The 20,889-nt window shown below is 36.7% G+C and overlaps 1 protein-coding gene across 7 annotated transcripts in view; it reads left to right on the forward strand.

Annotated features, from left to right (window-relative positions):
* The window catches only part of LOC113107833 (1-phosphatidylinositol 4,5-bisphosphate phosphodiesterase eta-2-like), a 113,868-nt gene that overhangs the window by 66,419 nt on the left and 26,560 nt on the right, over positions 1–20,889 (forward strand). For all 7 annotated transcript variants that reach the window (XM_026270599.1, XM_026270598.1, XM_026270602.1 and 4 more), the window contains 5 exons: positions 7,935–8,081; positions 13,287–13,530; positions 15,203–15,332; positions 18,929–19,099; positions 20,430–20,523. In XM_026270599.1, the coding sequence (XP_026126384.1) occupies positions 7,935–8,081; positions 13,287–13,530; positions 15,203–15,332; positions 18,929–19,099; positions 20,430–20,523 (786 nt within the window). The remainder of the gene's footprint in view (positions 1–7,934; positions 8,082–13,286; positions 13,531–15,202; positions 15,333–18,928; positions 19,100–20,429; positions 20,524–20,889) is intronic.

Genomic DNA, 20,889 nt, shown 5'->3' on the forward strand with positions numbered 1-20,889 from the left:
CAAGTGTATGCTAACTTAATGTGTTGGCAGCTAGATTAGTATGTTACAGTTCAAATGTTCGTATCTAACCTTCCTACCACGCAGGAGACTAGGTCTGATCGTATCTCTTTCCAAATTGTCCCTGCCTAACATTTTTCATTAATTGATGAAAAAGTCAATAGATTTTCAGCATGCTTTTTTGATGGTCCACTTTAGAAATTACACTAACTATAAGTAACTTTTCAACTACAACAACTAATTCTCATTCATTTGCAACTACAGTACATGTCTATTAACCCTCCGAGTAGATTGTAAGGTTAGGTTTAGGGTTAGTAGAATAAGTTGACATATACTTGCAAATGTTCTTATATAAGTATGTTGTATGTTGTGGATCCATCAAAATGAAGTGTTAGAAGATATTAAGCAGACAGTCTACTATAATGACTGCTAGTTGAGTTGCAAAGTTACTTACTGTTAGTAGAATGCCTAAAGTGGACTATCGAAATAAAGTGTTACCAGTCTTGCTTTTGAAACAGGTACAGTGCCTTTGCTGACCCCATCCTGGCCATCATATTGACCGCAGTAGGCAGCTGTGTGCTTGTGGGTGTAAAGGTTTCTCAGGTGCAGTCTGGGACCGAGCATTTAGTACATAGCAGGAAATTCAGGCAGACAGAGCACTGACGCCGTACTTTACACCAGGCATTTGCTATCACAGCATGACCTCTGCTTTTCCCTTTGAACAGCAACCTGTCAATGGAAATTTGTACATGCAGGACCATTATGTAGTGACTGTTTCAACCAGCAATTTTAATCCTAAAAATGTATTTTCTAATTATCGTTTAGCATTTTCCCTGGCACACATAATGAATTCAAATAATTTTGCTTCCGAGCTTTTTTAAAATGCAAGACAATCAGGTGCCGCGGTATAATTTCCTCTGCCTGAGGAAATCAGTAAGGCTTCTTTCTCCTTTTCAGCTATCGGAAAAGCCTACTGTAGATCATTTCCTTAAATGTGTTCACTGTTTTCATTGTAGACAGTAGAGATCCTTCAGAAATAAATTAAATAAAAAAAAAAAAAAAAAATTAACCTTTTGGTGCCGGAGCACACTTTCGTCCTGTACTGTTGTTCCTAACATAGAGCCAGGAAAAACAAAACCACCATCTCGCTAACACACGTGTTACCTGAGCTACCTACACTACTTGGCTCTAAATCAATGCTTGTGATGTAAAGTTGTGTTAGACTGAGGAGGTAACCATAGCAACAGCACTCAGCTTGAGCGATTTCCATTAAGATCAGTACGGGACGGTACACTGGCACATACAGTAGGTACTGTTATTATTTATCACACTTTATTATAGATTTATACATGATATATATATATATGCACCCTGCTCATGAAAGAACAACATGCTACATTGAACCGAACAAGCTTTTATCCCATTGAGCATTTAATGTAATGCAGCTACAGTATAAAAGGTTACGGTACAATTTCTTGAGTCTTCTTAGTTTTCTCTCGGTTTAGGAGTTGGTTTACTTGTAATAGATTATTTTATGACCACATGGTTTTAAAGGCAAATGATCACTGACACATGGTTAATAAAATGGACTTTTAATGTCATGTTTTAATGTTTTAAGTCATGTATATTGCACTGTACAACAGTGCTCTTCTTGCTTGTTGGGTTTCCTTGTCATTATTTCTTTATAAAACATGGATTTTTTATGAAAGGGTTTTTATTGAACTCCCTCTGTCTGTTGATAAATGCTCTTTCTGAGCTTTTTACACTTTCGTTTCATGTTTTGTCAGGTTTTATAGAATATCACACTAATAAGCCACCAAGAAAATGTATGAATGTGGCTCGGGTAATGTTTCTAGTGCCTCGTCATAAAACTGGGTGAGAAATATAAAACGTGTCTTGTGGGATTGGTGGGGAGGTAGTTGAGAAGTGTGTAGCAGTGAAGTAATTAACAGGTCTAAATATATGATTTTTATTTTTATTTATTTGAATTGCTTATAAAAAAATCCGGTTGCACTTTATTTTACAGTACGTGTACTAACATGTACTTATAGTGTACTTACAGTCTATTTATCTAAGAAAGTTCTGGTAATACAAGGTTACTACATGGGGTAGGGTTAGGTTTGGGGGTAGGTTCAGGGTTAGTACCTTGTTATTACATGGTTATTGTAATTAATATAATAAGTACATAGTATGTACATGAGGAACAGGACTGTAAAATAAAGTGCTACCAAAAATCCCTCCATTTGGATTACAGAGTAATAATCTAAATGTGATCATACATGAACGAAACAGGTAAGAAACTGGTAAAATAGCTGGTTTAAAAAATGGAACCTGTTTAATGTATATTTAAAAGAAATATCACACGTTTATATTTCATTTCATTTTCATTTAATTTATGTTATATACAAATATGCATCACCTTAAAAGACAATTAATACAAAGTTGGTCTAATTAGTTGGTTCATTAGTTTATGTAAAACTGCAACCCAAATGGATGGAAATCAAATTCATACTACATAAATTTACAAGCATAAATCTTAAATTTTAGGCCTACACACGTTATGAGCAAATGCAATTGCATTACACCATTAGTTGAAGTTCCGTGGTTAGAAAACAATCATGGAGATGCTTTTATGATTATATGAAGCGCTGATAAATGGAATGAACTGTCTCTCGCTCTTCCTCTGTGTCTGTGCTGTGGTTCTGTGTGCGATAAGCTACCTAAATCCCCCAGGCCTGGATTACGGTTCTGAGGGGATTTAAGTGTCTGCTTGACAGGTGCTACACAGTCAATAAGTTAGCATCTTTACTGGTATAGTATCTCACAGCATGCCATCAGAAAGACGGCTCCAGCCCGGACTGAAGATGCTTCAACTGTTCTGATGTCTGGAAGACTATCCTTCAAATCCTGCGGGTTTGGACGTATTGTTTTTGTTTTTGTTCTTGGCGTTAGACTTCCTCATGAAACAGTGCTGGGTGGAGGTTTGCCTAGAGCTTTGTTTGGCAGAGTGATTGTAAAGGCAGGAATCATAGGAAGCAAAGTGCAAGAACGAAATCAAGGACTCTACTAGTAAGTTGGCAACAACGGATCGATGTGTGCTGCCGTGCTGCCTGCCATGATGCCCCCAACATTAGAGCCTTCAATGAAGCCTGCGCTTGCTACAAGGCTGGCCACATCTCCAGGGCGAGCACCAGCCACAGCGGTGGCAGCCGCCTGCTCTAAAGCTCTCCACAAACTGACCCTGTCACGGCTCCTGGCGGGTTTCTTTTGGACGGGCGATAGTTCTGTACACGGATCCAAATGGAAGCTAGGCTTATTTGGTAAGAGTCAAGAAACCTGTATAAATCGATTTATTCTTTGCTTATAAATAGGCTAAACGTATTGAATTATTTCAGTTTAGTGGACTGCCGAAGTCATTTTGTGAAGTGGCATGTCTGTGAAAGATTATTCCTGAGGGTGTTTGGCAAGATTTTGACTTTGCTTTCTTTATTCAATGATAAATCAGAAACGTTTGTATTTTTACATTTTTGTACAGTATATGACTATCAATTTTCCAAGGTAAAAAAGTAAAGCTATTATATCATCCCTCTGGCCCATACATCAAGGAAAGTGATAGGCTTATGTTGAATTCATTGCTTTTTAAAGCAATTTTATGATTTTGTCACTGATCTGATTCGATGTCGATGTAGTCTGTCCCAATAACCACTCTTGCAGTCTTTGCACTCGACCACTTGTCTGTTTGTATGAACTATTTCTTGTATTTAGGCTGAGTGTGCATGTGAGCAAAAGGCTTTAAGTGTGTGCAGAACTTTTGATCACCTGATGGGACACACTTACGAAATTGTGTTGTAAAGCTGTAAGTAAAGTTTGTAATACTTTGCACTAATATTTCTAAATGTCCTCGTGGAACGAACAAAACAATTCAATTGTGGTGCTTCTAACGTTTTACAAATTAAACATACTCATCCCTGCATCACTGAAATGTGCAACAATTTACATTTACGAGTTTAATATATAGATATATATATATATCATGCCAGAGCAATGATCAATTCGATATCTCAACAGCATAATGAAAAATAACACTATATTTGAAGGATATAACAAGGAGAAAACAGTACGATTTGCACGTTTCCTTTTTAAAATACTTTGTCTGTGACCTGCCGAATCAGACAATTGTATTTACACTGCCTATCTGTTTCCGGTAAAAGTAGCTAAAAGATGTTCATCAGCAAAACTGCATACATTTAATTTGATTTGAATTGTTTAAAACAAATCTGGCCAGTGTAAAATATATCTGAGAACAACTTTAAACCATTTTCATTTTATGGCTATTTTAATATATTTATTATAAAACATTACAAGGATACTGGATAATTTTTAGCAATAAAAATGTATGTGTATGCCACAAATGGCATTATAGTCCCCATCTCATATTTCCTTAATGTCTCGGTGTTAAACACACAGACATGGGAAGCTAGGCTGGAAGTTTTTAATATACAGTATAATGCACTACTACTGTAAGTATGGTGCTTTTATCTTGATTGAGGCACCCAATAAACCAGCACTTCAACTAGAATTTAATTTAATTTAATTTAATTTAATTTAATTTAATTTAATTTAATTTAATTTAATTTAATTTAATTTAATTTAATTTAATTTAATTTACAGCATTTCTTTACAAAAATGTTTTCCACTGTATAAAAAATTGCAACTGAACATCATTGCTGCATAACATATTTACTCAATATATATTTTAACTTGCTGTTCAAAACTCAGTTGTTTACAGTGTACCAGTGTGACATTTGGCTTCATCGGTGGATTGAGACGTCAAGAAGGCTGATTTCTTTAGTTTGTCATGACGGAAAGGCACAGGGGCTGACATATGGTGCAATCCCTTTAAGCTTTAATTCCCTGATGGATGTTGTGTGAGAGGTTTACCTTACTTCTGTCTGACACACATCCTGCAGACGAGCCCTTTTGACCTGCTACATGGCAGCGTTAGAGGATCACCTCTGGTAAACAGGCTTAAACCAATCGTTGCAGCTTCTTCTGTGTCGTTGACTTAACTGATAACAGTTGTAGCGTCTTGTTGCCAACAACGCTCTCGAGCCAACTAGATTATGCGAGTATTCAAGCTGGTCAGTGAGCAACACAAAGTCATTGGTTTTTTCATTTCCATTCAGGTTTCTCAAACGCTTCAACCATAAACCTGGTTTCCATAGCAACCATTTCAGACCCACTAGAAGAGTGTTTTTGATGAGGTGCTGCATGGGAAACGCTTGCTTTAGACTGCTTTTGCACAACATGGGACACATTCAGTAAAGCTTTCTCTCTTTTTTTGTGTCCACTGATCATGCAATCAAAAAGCGGTTTGGCTTAACCTCTATCGATTCTTAACATCCTGCTGTGTATTCAGCAATAGAGATCAGATCACTGCTCTTGCGAGCATATCGAGGTGAACTGATGAATTTATGGTGCATTAAGCTAGCACTGCATCGCGGAGGATTTGTTCACCCTGGTTGTATTCTAGTTAAAGGTTGTAATCAACCACAAAGTTTGCAGGTTCCATTTCAATAGAAGAAATGTTCTTTATCGCCTAATGTTAAGCAAACCCTTTTCATAACATGAACGAGTGTATTTCTTTTTTTATGGGTGGCTTCCAATCCAAAATGACCCCATATACTCTATTAATGCAGATTACTGGTCTTATTATGAATGATTAATCTGTGCATGTTATTACAAAGAAAAGGAGGGGTTGTCTTTGTTTTTCTTTCTTCAAACTGTAATAACTTGTGAATGAGCCAAGGCCAAAAACAGTGTCAAAAAAGCCATTCTTAAATGTTGCCTTTAAAAACAAACCTATGCCACTATTTTAGTATTGTTGAATATTATTATGGCTATGCTAAAGCATTGTACTGTAATACTCTTATACCTTTTGTAAATATTTTGAGTTTTCATAATTTCCATTTTAAGTTTAGCTAAAGGATTAGTAATTTGTTTTTATTAAGTTTCAGTTTTAGTTAATTTAGCTTTAGTTATTTTACTTCAACGTAAACTGAATGCAATTAGAAATAAGCAACCTTTTTGCATTTTTTACATTGAATTTCAGTGTACATTATTTATTTATTGTTATATATTTGCATATGATATGAATCATTAAATAATTGTATAAAATTTTCTTCTTTTTCTTTCTTTCTTTTTTTTTTTTTTTTTACTAAAATGCTTTCAGCTCAGTTCTGTTATGCAGTGTTTTTCCAAATGCTAAAAACGCTCTTAATTTTTTGTTTCATTAATGTCATGTTTTACCCAGAAACATGTCACATTTTAATGTAAAATGGGTTGGGAATGCCATTTTATTCCATCCTGTGGTCATAGGCAAGAAAATACCCTGAATGGATAGCAAGTCCATTCCAGCGTTGACTATAAAGAGATAAACAGCCCAAATGTCTCAACTTCATATAGCTCCAAAACTATGGAAACTGTGTGTGTTTCTGTCTTATTTCGAACACAAAAGTTTTTGGTGGGGAAAAATCATTTTCAAGCATCTCTATATAGGTGGTTTTCTACAAAACGAGAACTTCTTGAGATCAGGCTGTAGAACCCTTTGGATCCAACTGAAACAATAAATGGTGTATTTTTAGAAGTTACAAGTACTGATGACACTGAGATCACTATTTCATCGCCGCTTGGCCTTGAACAACACACTTTAGCCATGCAATCACTTTGAATAACACATAAGCGTATATACACCAATCACTCAAACCTGGATTTAGTGATCCACCAAAATCTTCTTATATTACATCCTGTCTGTTGATGCTCCCGGCATAATTATCAAATAAAGAGCCACCTCAGATGAGCTCTGCCCATATTAATACCACATTAATACTAAGAGATGGAAACAGCGGACGCAGAGCGATTGCTCACTATTGTGAACTCATCACTGATTATTGTATAATCGTCTCTCTGCTCATCTGCTGTTTATATAACAGCGGTCCATTCACTGAAGAGACTTCTTTACCAAAGCCAGATCTACTGTTGTCTTAAGTGTTACTTCACACTCGTTCTGTTCATAAGTGCATGAATAGTGGAAAAACTAAAATCTTGCATTCATCTCTATTTTTGAAGGCAATTTGGTGGAGGAAAGTCTGCTAAAGTAGTTTTTTTTTTCTTGCACTGTCATAACACTTAAGCACCATGTTTCTGAGCATGTACCACGGTAATACCGCGTATATATCAAAGCATCACTTGCCGTGCTCCTGCTACAGTCTTTTTTTAAGAATAAGACTAAATTGGAAATGTTGTTAATGTTGGAAAATTGCTTGGTAATTTCAGTTCATTTCATTTTCATGGTAATTTTCCTCACAGTGTTGAAACATTATAAACAGGTTCGGCATTTTACAACCACGTATCAATTGTGAAATGAGCCATTTAGAGGAAATTTAAGAGTAATTGTGCCAGTTATTTAAAATCCATGATTGCTTCCAATGAGCATTTGCTCGTGGACAGCATGAAGGGAGAAACACTCAATCTTGCCACACAATAGTTGTGTTGTGAGGGGAGAGGGACATTTGAAAATGAAACATATTGGATTTCGATCAGGTTCATAAAGGTCACAGTAATGATCGCTGGCCGCTTTGAGCTCAGGGCTGATTCAGGAGCATGTCAGATATTTTGATGGATGGCTAGTCCTCTGGGTTATGCACACTAACACAGAAAAATACCTTAGTGGGGTTGACCAATAATATTCTGTGGAGCAGACAACTTAACCATGACCGTCTGAAAATAACTAGTTTCGCTCTCAGTGAGAGTTGGATCTGGGCGAAAGTTTTCTTTCTTTTCACGCACAACAAATAAAAGAGCATTATCATGTATAATATGAGGTGGAGAGATTGTGTGATATTCAGCCATCTAATGTTGTGTCTCTGTTCTGTTAGTGGAGAAATGCATGAGCTCCATGCAGACGGGCACTCAGATGGTGAAACTGCGTGGAGGATCCAAAGGCCTGGTGCGCTTTTTCTACTTGGACGAACACAAGTCCTGCATCCGCTGGAGGCCCTCTAGGAAGAATGAGAAAGCCAAAAGTAAGTGTCATTCTTAAAGGTTTTTTTGTGTTTTTTTGAAGATTTGATTGTGTTTACAGTGTGCAATATAACATGTGTTCATATTTCGCGTGTAAAAAATCACAGTATTTTTCACACAATTCACTTATCTGTATACCGCTGTTTTCACTGTCATAAAAATGGACTGATGACTTCCTTGTTCTATAAAGTCCCTCCTTCAGAAATACGGAACAAGTTCTGATTGGGCCAGCGGTTCCTGTGTTGTGATTCGACATCAGCTGAGTGCATGCTGCCCTCCAGGAAACGTGATTGGGCTAGTTTTGGAGTAGTTTTAAGAAGCAAGTGGGCTGGATTTGTTTTGAAAACCTGGCAATCCTGATCAGTATCAGAACACCTTTACTGACGAGATGTGCATGAAAATCACGTTTGATTTTTTTTTTTTGCACAGCTCTAACATCTAGTAAACAAAGCTAAACAGCATTGCCCTTTGTGTAATAAGTTACAGAAACTGTTAAACGCACCTACTTAAATAACACCAGTTGTGGTCCATAAACAACGCCTTCTCTGTACTCTGTAGCTGTACTCAGCTAAATGTGCTGCACATAGTTTTACATGTGGATTATAATTTTCAGGAAACGAGTTAAACATAAGTTGTAACCGTTGATCTCTAAGTACAGCGTCCCTGGGAAGGCCAAACAAAAATAGATGAAAATAACAGCATTTCGACGTCATGGCGACAAACGCAACTCTTCAAACGCAACACTTCCTCTTCTCCGTCGGAGCGCAACAAAACCATGCCCCCTTTTTTGTGTATTCCTGTGGGCGGAGGTTAGTCAAAAAAATAGTTCTAGTGACGTCATTACTGCAAGAGGTAGAGGGATGTAGTCCAAGCGGGTAAAATATCTCGCTTGGAATTGAACTTTGAGCTTTAGAATTTTACAGATATTATTTATACTCTAACAACAAAATTTCACACTAACTAAAGTTTAAAACATGGGCTCATGAAGAACGGGACCTTTTAAGGATACGCCTAAGCTCTGAAAGCATTATTTTTTATTAGTCATTTCTATCGATTTATTCTGAGCCTGATGAAAATTTAATTACTTGATGTTGTTCTTTTATAGCTTAGGATACTGAAATCTTTGTTCTACACTATTACAAATAAAGGTTATAAAAGGGGGTTCTCTCACAGTGATGCTGTTAAAGAACCAATTTGGGATCCCCAAAGAACCTTTCATGAAAAACCCATTTTTTATAATTAAATGTAAATTCGTCCCCCGCACTTTTTCAGGAAAGTGTGTGCACTTTAAGTTTTTTCAAAAGGTCAGTGTGAATAAATCTTTATTTAAAATCAAAGAGTCAAGATGACCTGATATTTTAGTAATGTCCAAAACTAGAGAACATTACAGAGCGCTAAACACTCTCATGCAGTGTATGCTTCATTCGTAATAGAAGCCAGAGGGCGCTCTCATGCAGTAAGTCTGAAATGGACTCATAAAAGTAAAAACTTGAGAGGAAAACTTGAGAGGAAATTCTCAATATAATATCCTAAATAAGTAACACAAATAAAATAAATATATTCATACAAATAAAATAAGGCTTTGTCTTTGCTCTTTCAGTTTAAATGAGAGGCAACCACTGCATTTTAATCATGATCTAAACAAAGATGCTACATACATGCAACAGGAGCAGTTTTATTCTAAATTAGATTGTGTAATTTCAAAAATGTGAAGCAAAAACAAAATAATTTGACTTCAGTTTTGTGAAACTGTACATAAGAATATCTGCATGAAACTGAAACATCAGTGCTGAATGAGATGCAGATTCACTCTCTGCCAGCAGGTGGTGCTTAAAGCGTTTCCTTGGTTACCGCTGTAAACAAAGCAGCACTGCACTTATTAACTTTAATATGCATCATATAGAGGCAAGATGAAAAGAAAAAATACCATCTAAACTTTTCTAAAGATTGTAAGTTCCCCTCAGACATAGATTGATATAAATGCCTACAGTACCTCAAACTGAATCGAGATTTGTTTAGTATCTCAACCGATTTGAATAGTTACATATTTGAATCGACCAGCTCACAGTTAATTGTTATATCCCTACTTTTTCTGTTATAAAAATTTTAAAAAAATATATACCATAAAACTGTCATTAGGGAAATATAGTGGGGAAAACATCTTTTTCTTGATGTTTGGAACATTTTAATAATCAAAAAAACAACATAAAGAAGCTTTTGCGCAATAGAAAGTTTCCATGGATGTTAAAGTTTGTCCATGTAACCACAGATGTCAATAAAATCCTTTCTTTTTAAAAGTGTAAGACAGTGTAAGGCTTTCTGCAGAGTTTAGCTCCAACAATCTGCCTGCACCAATCTGCCTGGAGGTATCTAGTAAGCCCCAAAACCTTGATTAGCTGTTTCAGCTGTATTTAATGCTGGAAGTGGCCCTCCAGGAGCAAGATTAGACACCCCTGTCCTACTCCATCAATGATATCAGTCATATCAAGTCAAGTCACCTATATTTACCTATACCTATATTGAACAACATTCATTTGGAAAACAGTGTCTCAATAATGCAAAATGACAGTTAAAGGCAGTTCATCATTGAATTCAGTTATGTCATCTCTGTTCAGTTTAAATAGTGTCTGTGCATTTATTTGCAATCAAGTCAACGATATCACTGTAGATGAAGTGACCCCAACTAAGCAAGCCAGAGGTGACAGCGGCAAGGAACCGAAACTCCATCGGTGACAGAATGGAGAAAAAAACCTTGGGAGAAACCAGGCTCAGTTGGGGGGTCAGTTCTCCTCTGACCAGACAAAAACCATTAGTTCAATTCCAGGCTGCAGCAAAGTCAGATTGTGCAGAAGAATCATCTGTTTCCTGTGGTCTTGTCCTGGTGCTCCTCTGAGACAAGGTCTTTACAGGGGATCTGTATCTGGGGCTCTAGTTGTCCTGGTCTCCGCTGTCTTTCAGGGCAATAGAGGTCCTTTCTAGGTGCTGATCCACCATCTGGTCTGGATACGTACTGGATCCGGGCGACTGCAGTGACCCCCAGATCTCTTATCTCCGGTGACCTCAGAATAGGATAGAAACAGACTAATATTAGCGTAGATGCCATTCTTCTAATGATGTAGCAAGTACATCGGGTGTTATGGGAAGTGTTCCCGGGTTCTGGTTTAACTAATTAATGCAACCTAAAAATCCTTTAACGGATTTGGATATTAAAAGCATATTAGTGTGTTATGTATAAGCCAGGTTAAAGAGAGTTTTTAGAACGTAGCAGATGTAGAGGATTATAATGTAAAAGGAGCTCATTCAAATACTGAGGTGCTAAACCATTCTGGGCTTTATAAGTAATACGCAATATTTTAAAATCTATACGATGTTTGATAGGGAGCCAGTGCAGTGTGGACAGGACCGGGCTAATATGGTCATACTTCCTGGTTCTAGTAAGAACTCTTGCTGCTGCATTTTGGACTAACTGTAGTTTGTTTACTAAGCATGCAGAACAACCTCCCAATAAAGCATTACAATAATCTAACCTTGAGGTCATAAATGCATGGATTAACATTTCTGCATTTGACATTGAGAGCATAGGCCGTAATTTAGATATATTTTTGAGATGGAAAAATGCAGTTTTACAAATGCTAGAAACGTGGCTTTCTAAGGAAAGTTTGCGATCAAATAGCACTCTTAGGTTCCTAACTGATGACGAAGAATTGACAGAGCAACCGTCAAGTCTTAGACAGCGTTCTAGGTTATTACAAGCAGAGTTTTTAGGTCTTATAATTAACAACTCTTTCAGAATTTAGCTGTAAGAAATTACTCATCATCCATTTTTTTATATCGACTATGCATTCCATTAGTTTTTCAAATTGGTGTGTTTCACCGGGCCGCGAAGAAATATAGAGCTGAGTTACTCACATATCTCATTTAAGTGTCGACTTTAATTTGGCGAGAACTGTTTGAGATCCCCAATGAGTGCAGAGGTGATAGAACCTGAGCAACGTTTGGGACATCTTTTAATAAGTCCTTTGAAACACACAGAAAGACTGAAGACTTAAAAAGAAAATTCAGATTTCATTTGTGATTTTTCCCCTCATGAGGAGCATTCAAAAATGGAATACTTCTGCATGTCTGTTGCATTTGGTGATTTAAATATAATTTGATGGCTCTAACTGTCGTGCATATGACTGGAATAGATTACAGCGACCTGCCTCACTTGCCTTTTCTATTTCCTGAGGGTGTCCTCGACTCGCATGAGTTATTGACATCACGCCTCACAGGGGAACGTTACTTCAGTAGCACAGCCGATGATTCATGTCTAAATGACAGCGCTCATTGTGTCTCGCAAGGGGGGATAAAGTTCAGAGTCCCTACAATCCACCGCAGCCCAGGGAATTAATCAGCTTCTTAAGTTGCCTCAATTATTCATCAGTCTTAAACGGAAAGATTGCAGTCGCCTCACTGAGCGCAAACATGCACCAGTTGATTCATGCTCAAAAAAACTGCCCGTGAGGCTCATTAGAGAACTTTGCATAAAGACATATGGACAAAAAGATTAATATTAGTAAAATGACTCCATATCTTCTATATTATCTTTATTTAATGGACTTTGTTGTTTATCTTTCTTTCTTAACTGCATTGTTGACTATTTGCATAGTACAGTTAGCAGTTTAGCATCATTATACAATAAAATTTGACTGAAATATACAGAAAGCCATGACTGGCCAATCAGAATCAAGCATTCTGGAGCGTAATTAACATATATGTTGTATTTATTTGTCTAAAATCCCATCCTGATATGCTGATGCATCTCAAAAATGGGTGTTAGACAAGGGGCATGTGTTGAATCAGATGTCACCCCAGTAGTTATTTGGACTTGTTTTTGAGGAATGTCCTACTATAGCATGCCGTTCAGATGTTCAGAAGTCTAAATGAGCACAAATTGATGAATTCAATGTTTCTAGATGGTCTACATTGGCGTTAGAGACTGTTTAATTCGAGGTAGCCGTCTGCTCTTCTCATTTACATAATCTGTTCTTGAGAGACTTCATTACACACATTCATAGCATTGGGATCTTGATGCGAGATGATGTTTCTTTGAGAATTTTGCAGCTTGGAGGAAAGTAGAATGTTAATGAACACCTCAGGATTATAGTGTAAATGTCATCTCTTTAGCTTCCCGGTGCCTATTGCAGTGTTTTTTCTTCTCCTCGCAGTCTCAATCGACTCCATTCGGGAGGTGAGTGAGGGGAAGCAGTCGGAGATCTTCCAGAGGTATGCCGACGGTAGCTTTGATCCCAACTGCTGCTTCAGCATCTACTATGGTGAGCACATGGAGTCTCTTGACCTGGTGTCAGGAACAGGAGAAGAAGCTCGCACCTGGATTACTGGCCTTAAGTACCTTATGGCCGGCATCAGCGATGAAGATAGTCTGGCCAAACGACAGCGCACTCGTGACCAATATCCTTCCTGACGGAGCTCCCATTCCAGAAACAGAATCTGTCTTACTATTACTCAGATTTTTGGTAGGTTAGGAAACATCAGCACATTGAAACTGTCAGAAGAGTTTGATTCCCTGCAGGGGTGTGCGATATTGACAAAAAAGAAAAAAAAAAAAGAAAAAAAGAAGTGATATTTGATGTGTGATTTTTTTGGAAATTGATAATTAAACTATATTTTTTTTATCTGGTACCTTGGCTGGTTAAGGCCTGTCATGGAAAATTAAATTAAATTAAATTAAATTAAATTAAATTAAATTAAATTAAATTAAATTAAATTAAATTAAATTAAATTAAATTAAATTAATGCATTTAGCAGACGCATTTGTCCAAAGCGACTTACTACAAGTTCCTGTAGCTCAGTTGGTAGAGCATTGTTTATCAAGCACAATGTTGCAGGTTTGATTCCCCGGGAACACATGATAGGTAAAAATTGATAGCCTGAATATGACACTAAAACTGCCAGGAGGTGGCAGCAAGCCTCTGGCTTAATGAGTGATTCATTGAAGCAACCAAAATACTTCATGTAGAAATGAAGCAGGTGGCTGTCTTTATGAATGGATTATTGAATCACAGACTCAAATTATTAATTCTAAAACAGATTAATTCACTGTTGCTCAGAGAAATGCAGAAGTTCTGCTTTGTCTTTGTTTGGAAATATTTATAGTGGCAAAACAGAAAAAAATATATATATTTTATAACAGTATTTTCAATATTGAGTTTAACTCACTCAATATTAAATACATATCTTTTTAAACTGTTTTACAAAGTTAATATCACATTCGCTCACATGCAAAATTTGGCAGAGATACAACTATTTAAAAATATGGAATCTGATGGTGCAAAAAAAATTGCCTTAAAAAGTTTTCCAAATTAAGCAATGCATATTAATAATACAAAATTAAGTTTTTATATATTTACAGTAGGAAATAAATAACTTCATGGAACATGATCTTTACATAATATTCTAATGATTTTTGGCATAAAAGAAAAACCAATAATTTTGACCCATACAACGTTTTTTTGGCTATTGTTACAAATATACCCCAGCGACATAAGACTGGTTTTGTGGTCCAGGGTCACATATAAAAAACAAAAAGCCTATACAGGAATATTTTTTTACGTGCAAAGTGAGTGACATACTTGATAATGTCAGCTTGCATATTGTTAAAACAACAATTACAATATTATCATAGACAACAAATATTGCACACACCTAATTCCCTGTCGCTACTTTGAAACTTCTAAACTACAAGCTACTTCCATTTTTTAGTAGTTATGAAGTAGTCACTTACCATCAAACTGGCTTTTTATAAATGTAGTTGTCAAGCTACCTTTCATAAAAATTCACTACCGTCAAGTTATTGAATCTTCTTCCCTTAGAATAAAGTGAATGAGAGAATAGTGATGTACCTCTTCATGCTAAACTGCTACTTTTTTTTGAAAACGTATATTGCTACTTAAAAAGCTACGCTGTTTTCAGAGCATCTGGGCTGTATTTTTTAGTAAACCTGCAACTTCACTTCTAGCCGTTTAACTGCTTGTCGTGATGAAATGACGTCTGACACGTTTGTTGTGAGTGCAGGTGTTTTACCGTTCTGTGCTGTTCTCAGACCCTTAACTTTACCCCTCACATGGCTGAAGCAGACCTTCACAGAGGCCGATAAGAACGGAGACGGCTGCCTGAGCATCAGTGAAGTGCTGCAGCTCCTGCACAAGCTCAATGTCAACCTGCCCAGACAGAAAGTCAAACAGATGTTTAAGGTGAGCCATTATGATCTGCTTCTCATTGGTACTGGTTGATAAAAGCCATCTGCCAAATCAACTTTTAAACGTACGACATTTGGAAAGATACCACAAACTGTTTAATGACTGTTTAATGCGCATCTTTACCTTATGCAATCTTAAACCATCAGTCCATTATGTGGGTTTTCTTAGACTGGTCACATTGTTGATTTTTCTGGTCAATTATATTATTATTATTCACCCAGTTAGCCTGACTGACACATGAAGTGACCAACTAGTTTAAAGTACGTGTTACATTGTTAGATCCTGTCAATAAAACAGCAGAAATGTTTGATCCTGACTACACCAAAATCTCTTCACCAGATCCAATTAGAAAATGCAGATTTTTTTATTTGAAGCATTAATAACCTATGCATCCTAACACCTGTAAATCAGAGCTTGCCATTTTTTTTGCATGCATGCATGTGCATGAGACAGTTGTCCTGTATCATCTACAATTATGCTTCTCTGAATATGATTATACTGCTGTCTGACCAGGCAACTGGTCAACACTGAAGATCTTTCCAGAAAGCTTTGAGTTTTTCTCTCTCTCTGGGCCACACCATGCTCTTCTTATGGTGTGTACTGTATGGCTCTACTCTTCTTCATTTTTCCAGGCTGTCTGGATTACTGTGTGTGACTATGTGGTTGAGACCTCACATCAGCTGTTTGCAGGTCACTAAGCTTCACACTTCATCAGCGTCCACCCCATCTGCTGTAAATGGACACAGATGGCCTTTAGTGTAAGACACAGTAAACCACAGGGGGGCAATCTGGCCCTGCTATCCAACAACAGAGTGTGATGTTGAGTGTGTTTTTCACCTGAAGTCTTTGGCCCTGATTTCTCTGGCTTCACCTCACAATTAACCTGTGTGATGCTCGGCACACTGTGCTCTGGAATTTGTCTTTTTTTTTCTTTATCTTTACTGAAAACCAGTAATAATCCAGTACTACCAAATAATAATTAAAATAATATATTTTCTTATTGTTTTGAATTTTGTTGTTGTTTTTTATAAAATAGATTATATACAATATATATTTTTCATAATTTTTTTCACTAAAAGTAATAATATATTCACTTTTATTTGCTATATATATATATATAAAGAAATCAGCCTATTAGAATGATTTTTGAAGGATCATGTGACACCGAAGACTGGAGTAATGTTGCTGAAAGTTGTAAAATAATATAATACTGTTAAATAATATAAAACTGTTTTTTGTAATAATATTTCATAATATCAATGTCTTAATGTATTCAAAATTAAATCAATAATTTCCTTTTTGTAAACATAAATACAGGTCTTATTTATACCATACCTCAAGTTGTTGTATAAAATATATTATATAATATTTTAATTGTATTTTAGCATTATTATTAATAGTAGTCAGTCATCCCTAAGTTTACATATTCAACCTGTCTTTAATATTAAACTTGTGTGGTTAATGTGAATGTGTGCTGTCTTTTATTGTTAACTTTTGGACATGTAATCTTTACCTGGCAAACAATAAAATAAGAGATTAATATCCTGATTTATATCTAGGGACCAGCATATCAGAGGGGCATGGCTTTAACATGAGTCCGTTATTAACCTAGCAACCACTCAGAATACATTAGCAACTTATTGTTACAAGTTATGTATTTGATTCAGTTTAATTACATTTAAAAGGAGCATAGTTTCGGTCCACTCAGAGGAAGTGAAGTCAGCTCCTCGGAGGGAGCGCTGTGAATGCAGCTCTCCTGAGCAGCTTCGGTGTTTGTGACCTGTTTTCACGCTTCTCTCCATAAAGCAGCAATTCTCAGGCGCTGAGCTCCGGGTTTATTACATCCTCCACGCCTCGGCTCACCGCAAGCCTTTGTGTGTGTGTTTGACTCAGCAGCTCTCCGGATCAGCGCCGGCGTCTGAGCCCAGGATTCACTGAGCTGAGAAAACACTTCGGGCTCTTATGAGCTGAGAGCTGCCGGAGATGGGGAGGCGCTGCTGTTTTCTAGGGTCTGGTTTCTCAGCGTGGAGGGGGTTTAATTGTGACAGTGGGTTGCTGCTGTTGAATGAAGAGCTGAGGGTTTATCTTCCGTTATAAGCAGTGATCAGTGACTGAAATCCGGCATTAGCAAGCAAGTCTACCCATAGCTGTGCATTACTGTTTTACAGAAGATCAACTACATATTTAAATACATAAATACTAAAATGGTTAATGTTCATAAACCCTTTGGACTAAGGGGATTTTTTAGAAAGAACATAGAAAGAAATGGTCAAATATGCAGAATATGTATTTGAATATGTACTGAAAGTGATCTTTACAAAAAAAGCATGGCAGTGTCTGTGTTGAGGCCTTTAACACAATGAAGTCAAAGTCTGACTGTATTCGGTTTCAGGTATGAGGAGGAATATTGTTGGTCACACTTTATTGTAAGGTCCAGTTCTCTCTATAATTTAACTAGGTAACACTTTAGAATTGGGAACACATTCACTATAAACTTTTCCCTCAATAAACTCCTAATTTACTGATTATTAATAGTTAGAAAGGTAGTTGATACATTTAGGTAGAATTAGGGATGTAGAATAAGGCATTAATATGTGCTTCATACTAATAATAATTGGTTAATATTCTAGAAATATGCATGCAATCTTAATAAGGAGCTAGTTAAGAGACGCTAAAATAAAGTGTTACCATTAACTAGGTTTTTTGTCTTAATAAACTCATAATTTGCTGCTTATTAATAGTTAGTGGGGAAGTTGCTATGTTTAGGTATTGGGTATACTGTAATTAAGGGACCTAATATATGGTCATGCAGAATAAGGCATTAATATGTCCTTTATAAGTAATAATAAACAGCCAATACACTAGTAACATGCATGCTAGTTAATAGTGAGAATTGGTCCTTAAAAAAAGTCGGTCACACGTTATTTTAGGGTCCAATTCTCACTATTAACTAACCATTAACTATGACTTTTGCCTCAATTAACTCCTTATTTGCTGCTTATTAATAGTTTATAAGATAGAATTATGGATGTCATGCATTATATGTACTTTATAAGCACTAATAAACAGCCAATATGTTAATAATAGACATGCTAATAAGCAGCTAATTGGAGCCTATACTAAAGTGTTACTAAACAGTCTTGTCATATTTTTAAACCAAAATAAAATCTAAAAATGTCATCTCTTATGAGGAGTTTGCTTCACTGATCTATATACAGTATAATGACTCAGTTTCATCATGTCTTCTGGCTACTCTAAAGATTTTCCCTGTCTTTTCTTTTTTGCAACTGATAGCTCTTGGACTTTTTATGCTTTTGTTGTATGGAAAAGTACAGCATGGACCTTCTGCTAGACTTCTTGTTTTGTTTCTGTAAATGTCTATCTAGTGTTTTATGACCCGATAAAACAAGCCTTCATCCAATTAATGACTTCCATGTAAAGGCAAACTATTTGCCTCACCTTCATTTTTCTCGCTATTTATTCATTTTTTGGCAAATGCTTAATTGATAATTTAAGGGGTTAATAACCCTCTCTGGAGTTGTCCATCTCACTGATCTCAGTCTCAGTCTTTCTCCATCACTGATCTTTAGGAGGCAGACACTGATGACAACCAGGGCACTTTGGGATTCGAGGAGTTCTGCTCTTTCTACAAGATGATGTCAACGCGGCGCGATCTGTACCTGCTGATGCTCACCTACAGCAACCATAAAGACCACCTGGACACAGACGACCTCAAACGCTTCCTCGAGACCGAACAGAAGGTGAGGCGTGTTCTGTGAGGAAATCCACTGTATGACAAATACTGTGAGGCATGTTAAGACGAAGAACAACGTGCTTGGAAAACTCTGTAGAACAACGTTTCATGAATGAGTGACCTTGTTTATTTAGACATCTTTTTGGAATAAATGTGTACCTTCTCATCTACATCTTGTCAACTGAGGAATCAAGTTATTATTAATGCTTAAAAGATGAACACTGGTTTGACAGCGCATTATGCGCGAGTAATTTTTTCACTTTTACTTTGCATTCGTTCTCAGCTCCTCTTCATTGAGGGACTACAAAGTTTGTACTTTTAATAAAAATCCACACCACAGCAGTGAAGAGGTGATAAAAATGCTCATGGAAATGTCATGCATCAGCTACCCATTAACATTTTTCCGTTTTATAAATTATTTATAAAAACAACTAGGAAATGATTATATGTTAACATGTATTATGACTATATGCACATATTTTGAACAATGCCTCTGGACTCTAAACTGATTTGTGATTTAAAATGAAATCACAGTGAACTTGCAGTCGTCTCAAATGAATTGATCTGTTAAAAAGTGTGTGTTATATTGCTGTTCATTAACCTATGTAACTTCATTTGCATACCTCTAGTGGTGAATTTCCATATTACAAATCCACATGATGTTTGATTCAAGTGGTGTTTCAAGCAAGTGGTTGACAGAATGCTAATATAATGTTTCAGGTGGTCATTAAAATCTCATTACAAGTTGAAATGCGGCATTATACAGCACTAGCATGCAGTCGAGTTGAAATTAAAAACACAAAAAGCCCACCACGAACTATATAGAATGAGAAAATAAGCATTTCAAGCAAATGGTGGCACTCAGAGTGTCCTTTTCTTCATGATAACACTTCAGTCTCATTTCCCTCAAGTAGTTACCAGCAGAAGAAAGTGGCTCTCATCAAACACCGTCATTAATTTCTTAATGGACTGAGAAAAACAGCTGAGAACAAAGTAGAGCAATCCATTTGAGTTCCAGCAGCAGCTAATCATCAGCGAGAGTTCACTGCGATCTGGTGTCCGCAGCATTAGCTGGAGGAAAGACCTGACACTGATTGGCATGGACGGGAATCTCATTGACTAATCAGTGCATTTAAACGGCATCTGTCGGGCGTCACAGAGCAGAGATGGGCTAGCTGTGTGAGCACCGTCCTCTTATCTGTCACATATTTCGAATGGAATCTGAATAAAAGTGATTTTGGATTAATTAGATGGCTGTATAGTAGCTGTTTTGAATGCACTGTAAGTGTTTAATCGTTCTCCTGTTCATCTTTCCTAACTGTTTGTTTGCGTTTCAGATGACAAATGTCTCAAAGGAGCACTGCCTCGAAATAGTGGCCAAGTTTGAGCCTTGTCCTGAAAACCAGACTCTGTGTGTCCTGGGGATTGACGGTATGCACTTCTTATTTCTGAAATGTGTTCGCTGAAAGTTTACTGTCAGTAGAAATCCATGCAACGGATCCTTTTCATGGACTGTGATGTTTTTAATATCTTCATTTTTACAAACATTAATGAATATTTATTACACCATATGTTGTGTTTTATTACTTTGGCACTGAGTTACAGAGTTACTCTGCATGAGTGTGAGTGATGCAATGGCTGAGGGACGGCAAGTTTGACATTTTTCTCTTCTCGGACCAATGTCAGAGATCTCATCACTATCGTAGATTGTTTCATTTTGGGGTTAGGGAAAATGAGAACCCAAAAATTACATTTGTTGTTGCTTGTGTTCACCACTATTGAACTTTACCCAACGGT

This window comes from Carassius auratus, chromosome 8 (assembly GCF_003368295.1).
Source record: "Carassius auratus strain Wakin chromosome 8, ASM336829v1, whole genome shotgun sequence".
Classification (NCBI taxonomy): Eukaryota; Metazoa; Chordata; class Actinopteri; order Cypriniformes; family Cyprinidae; genus Carassius; species Carassius auratus.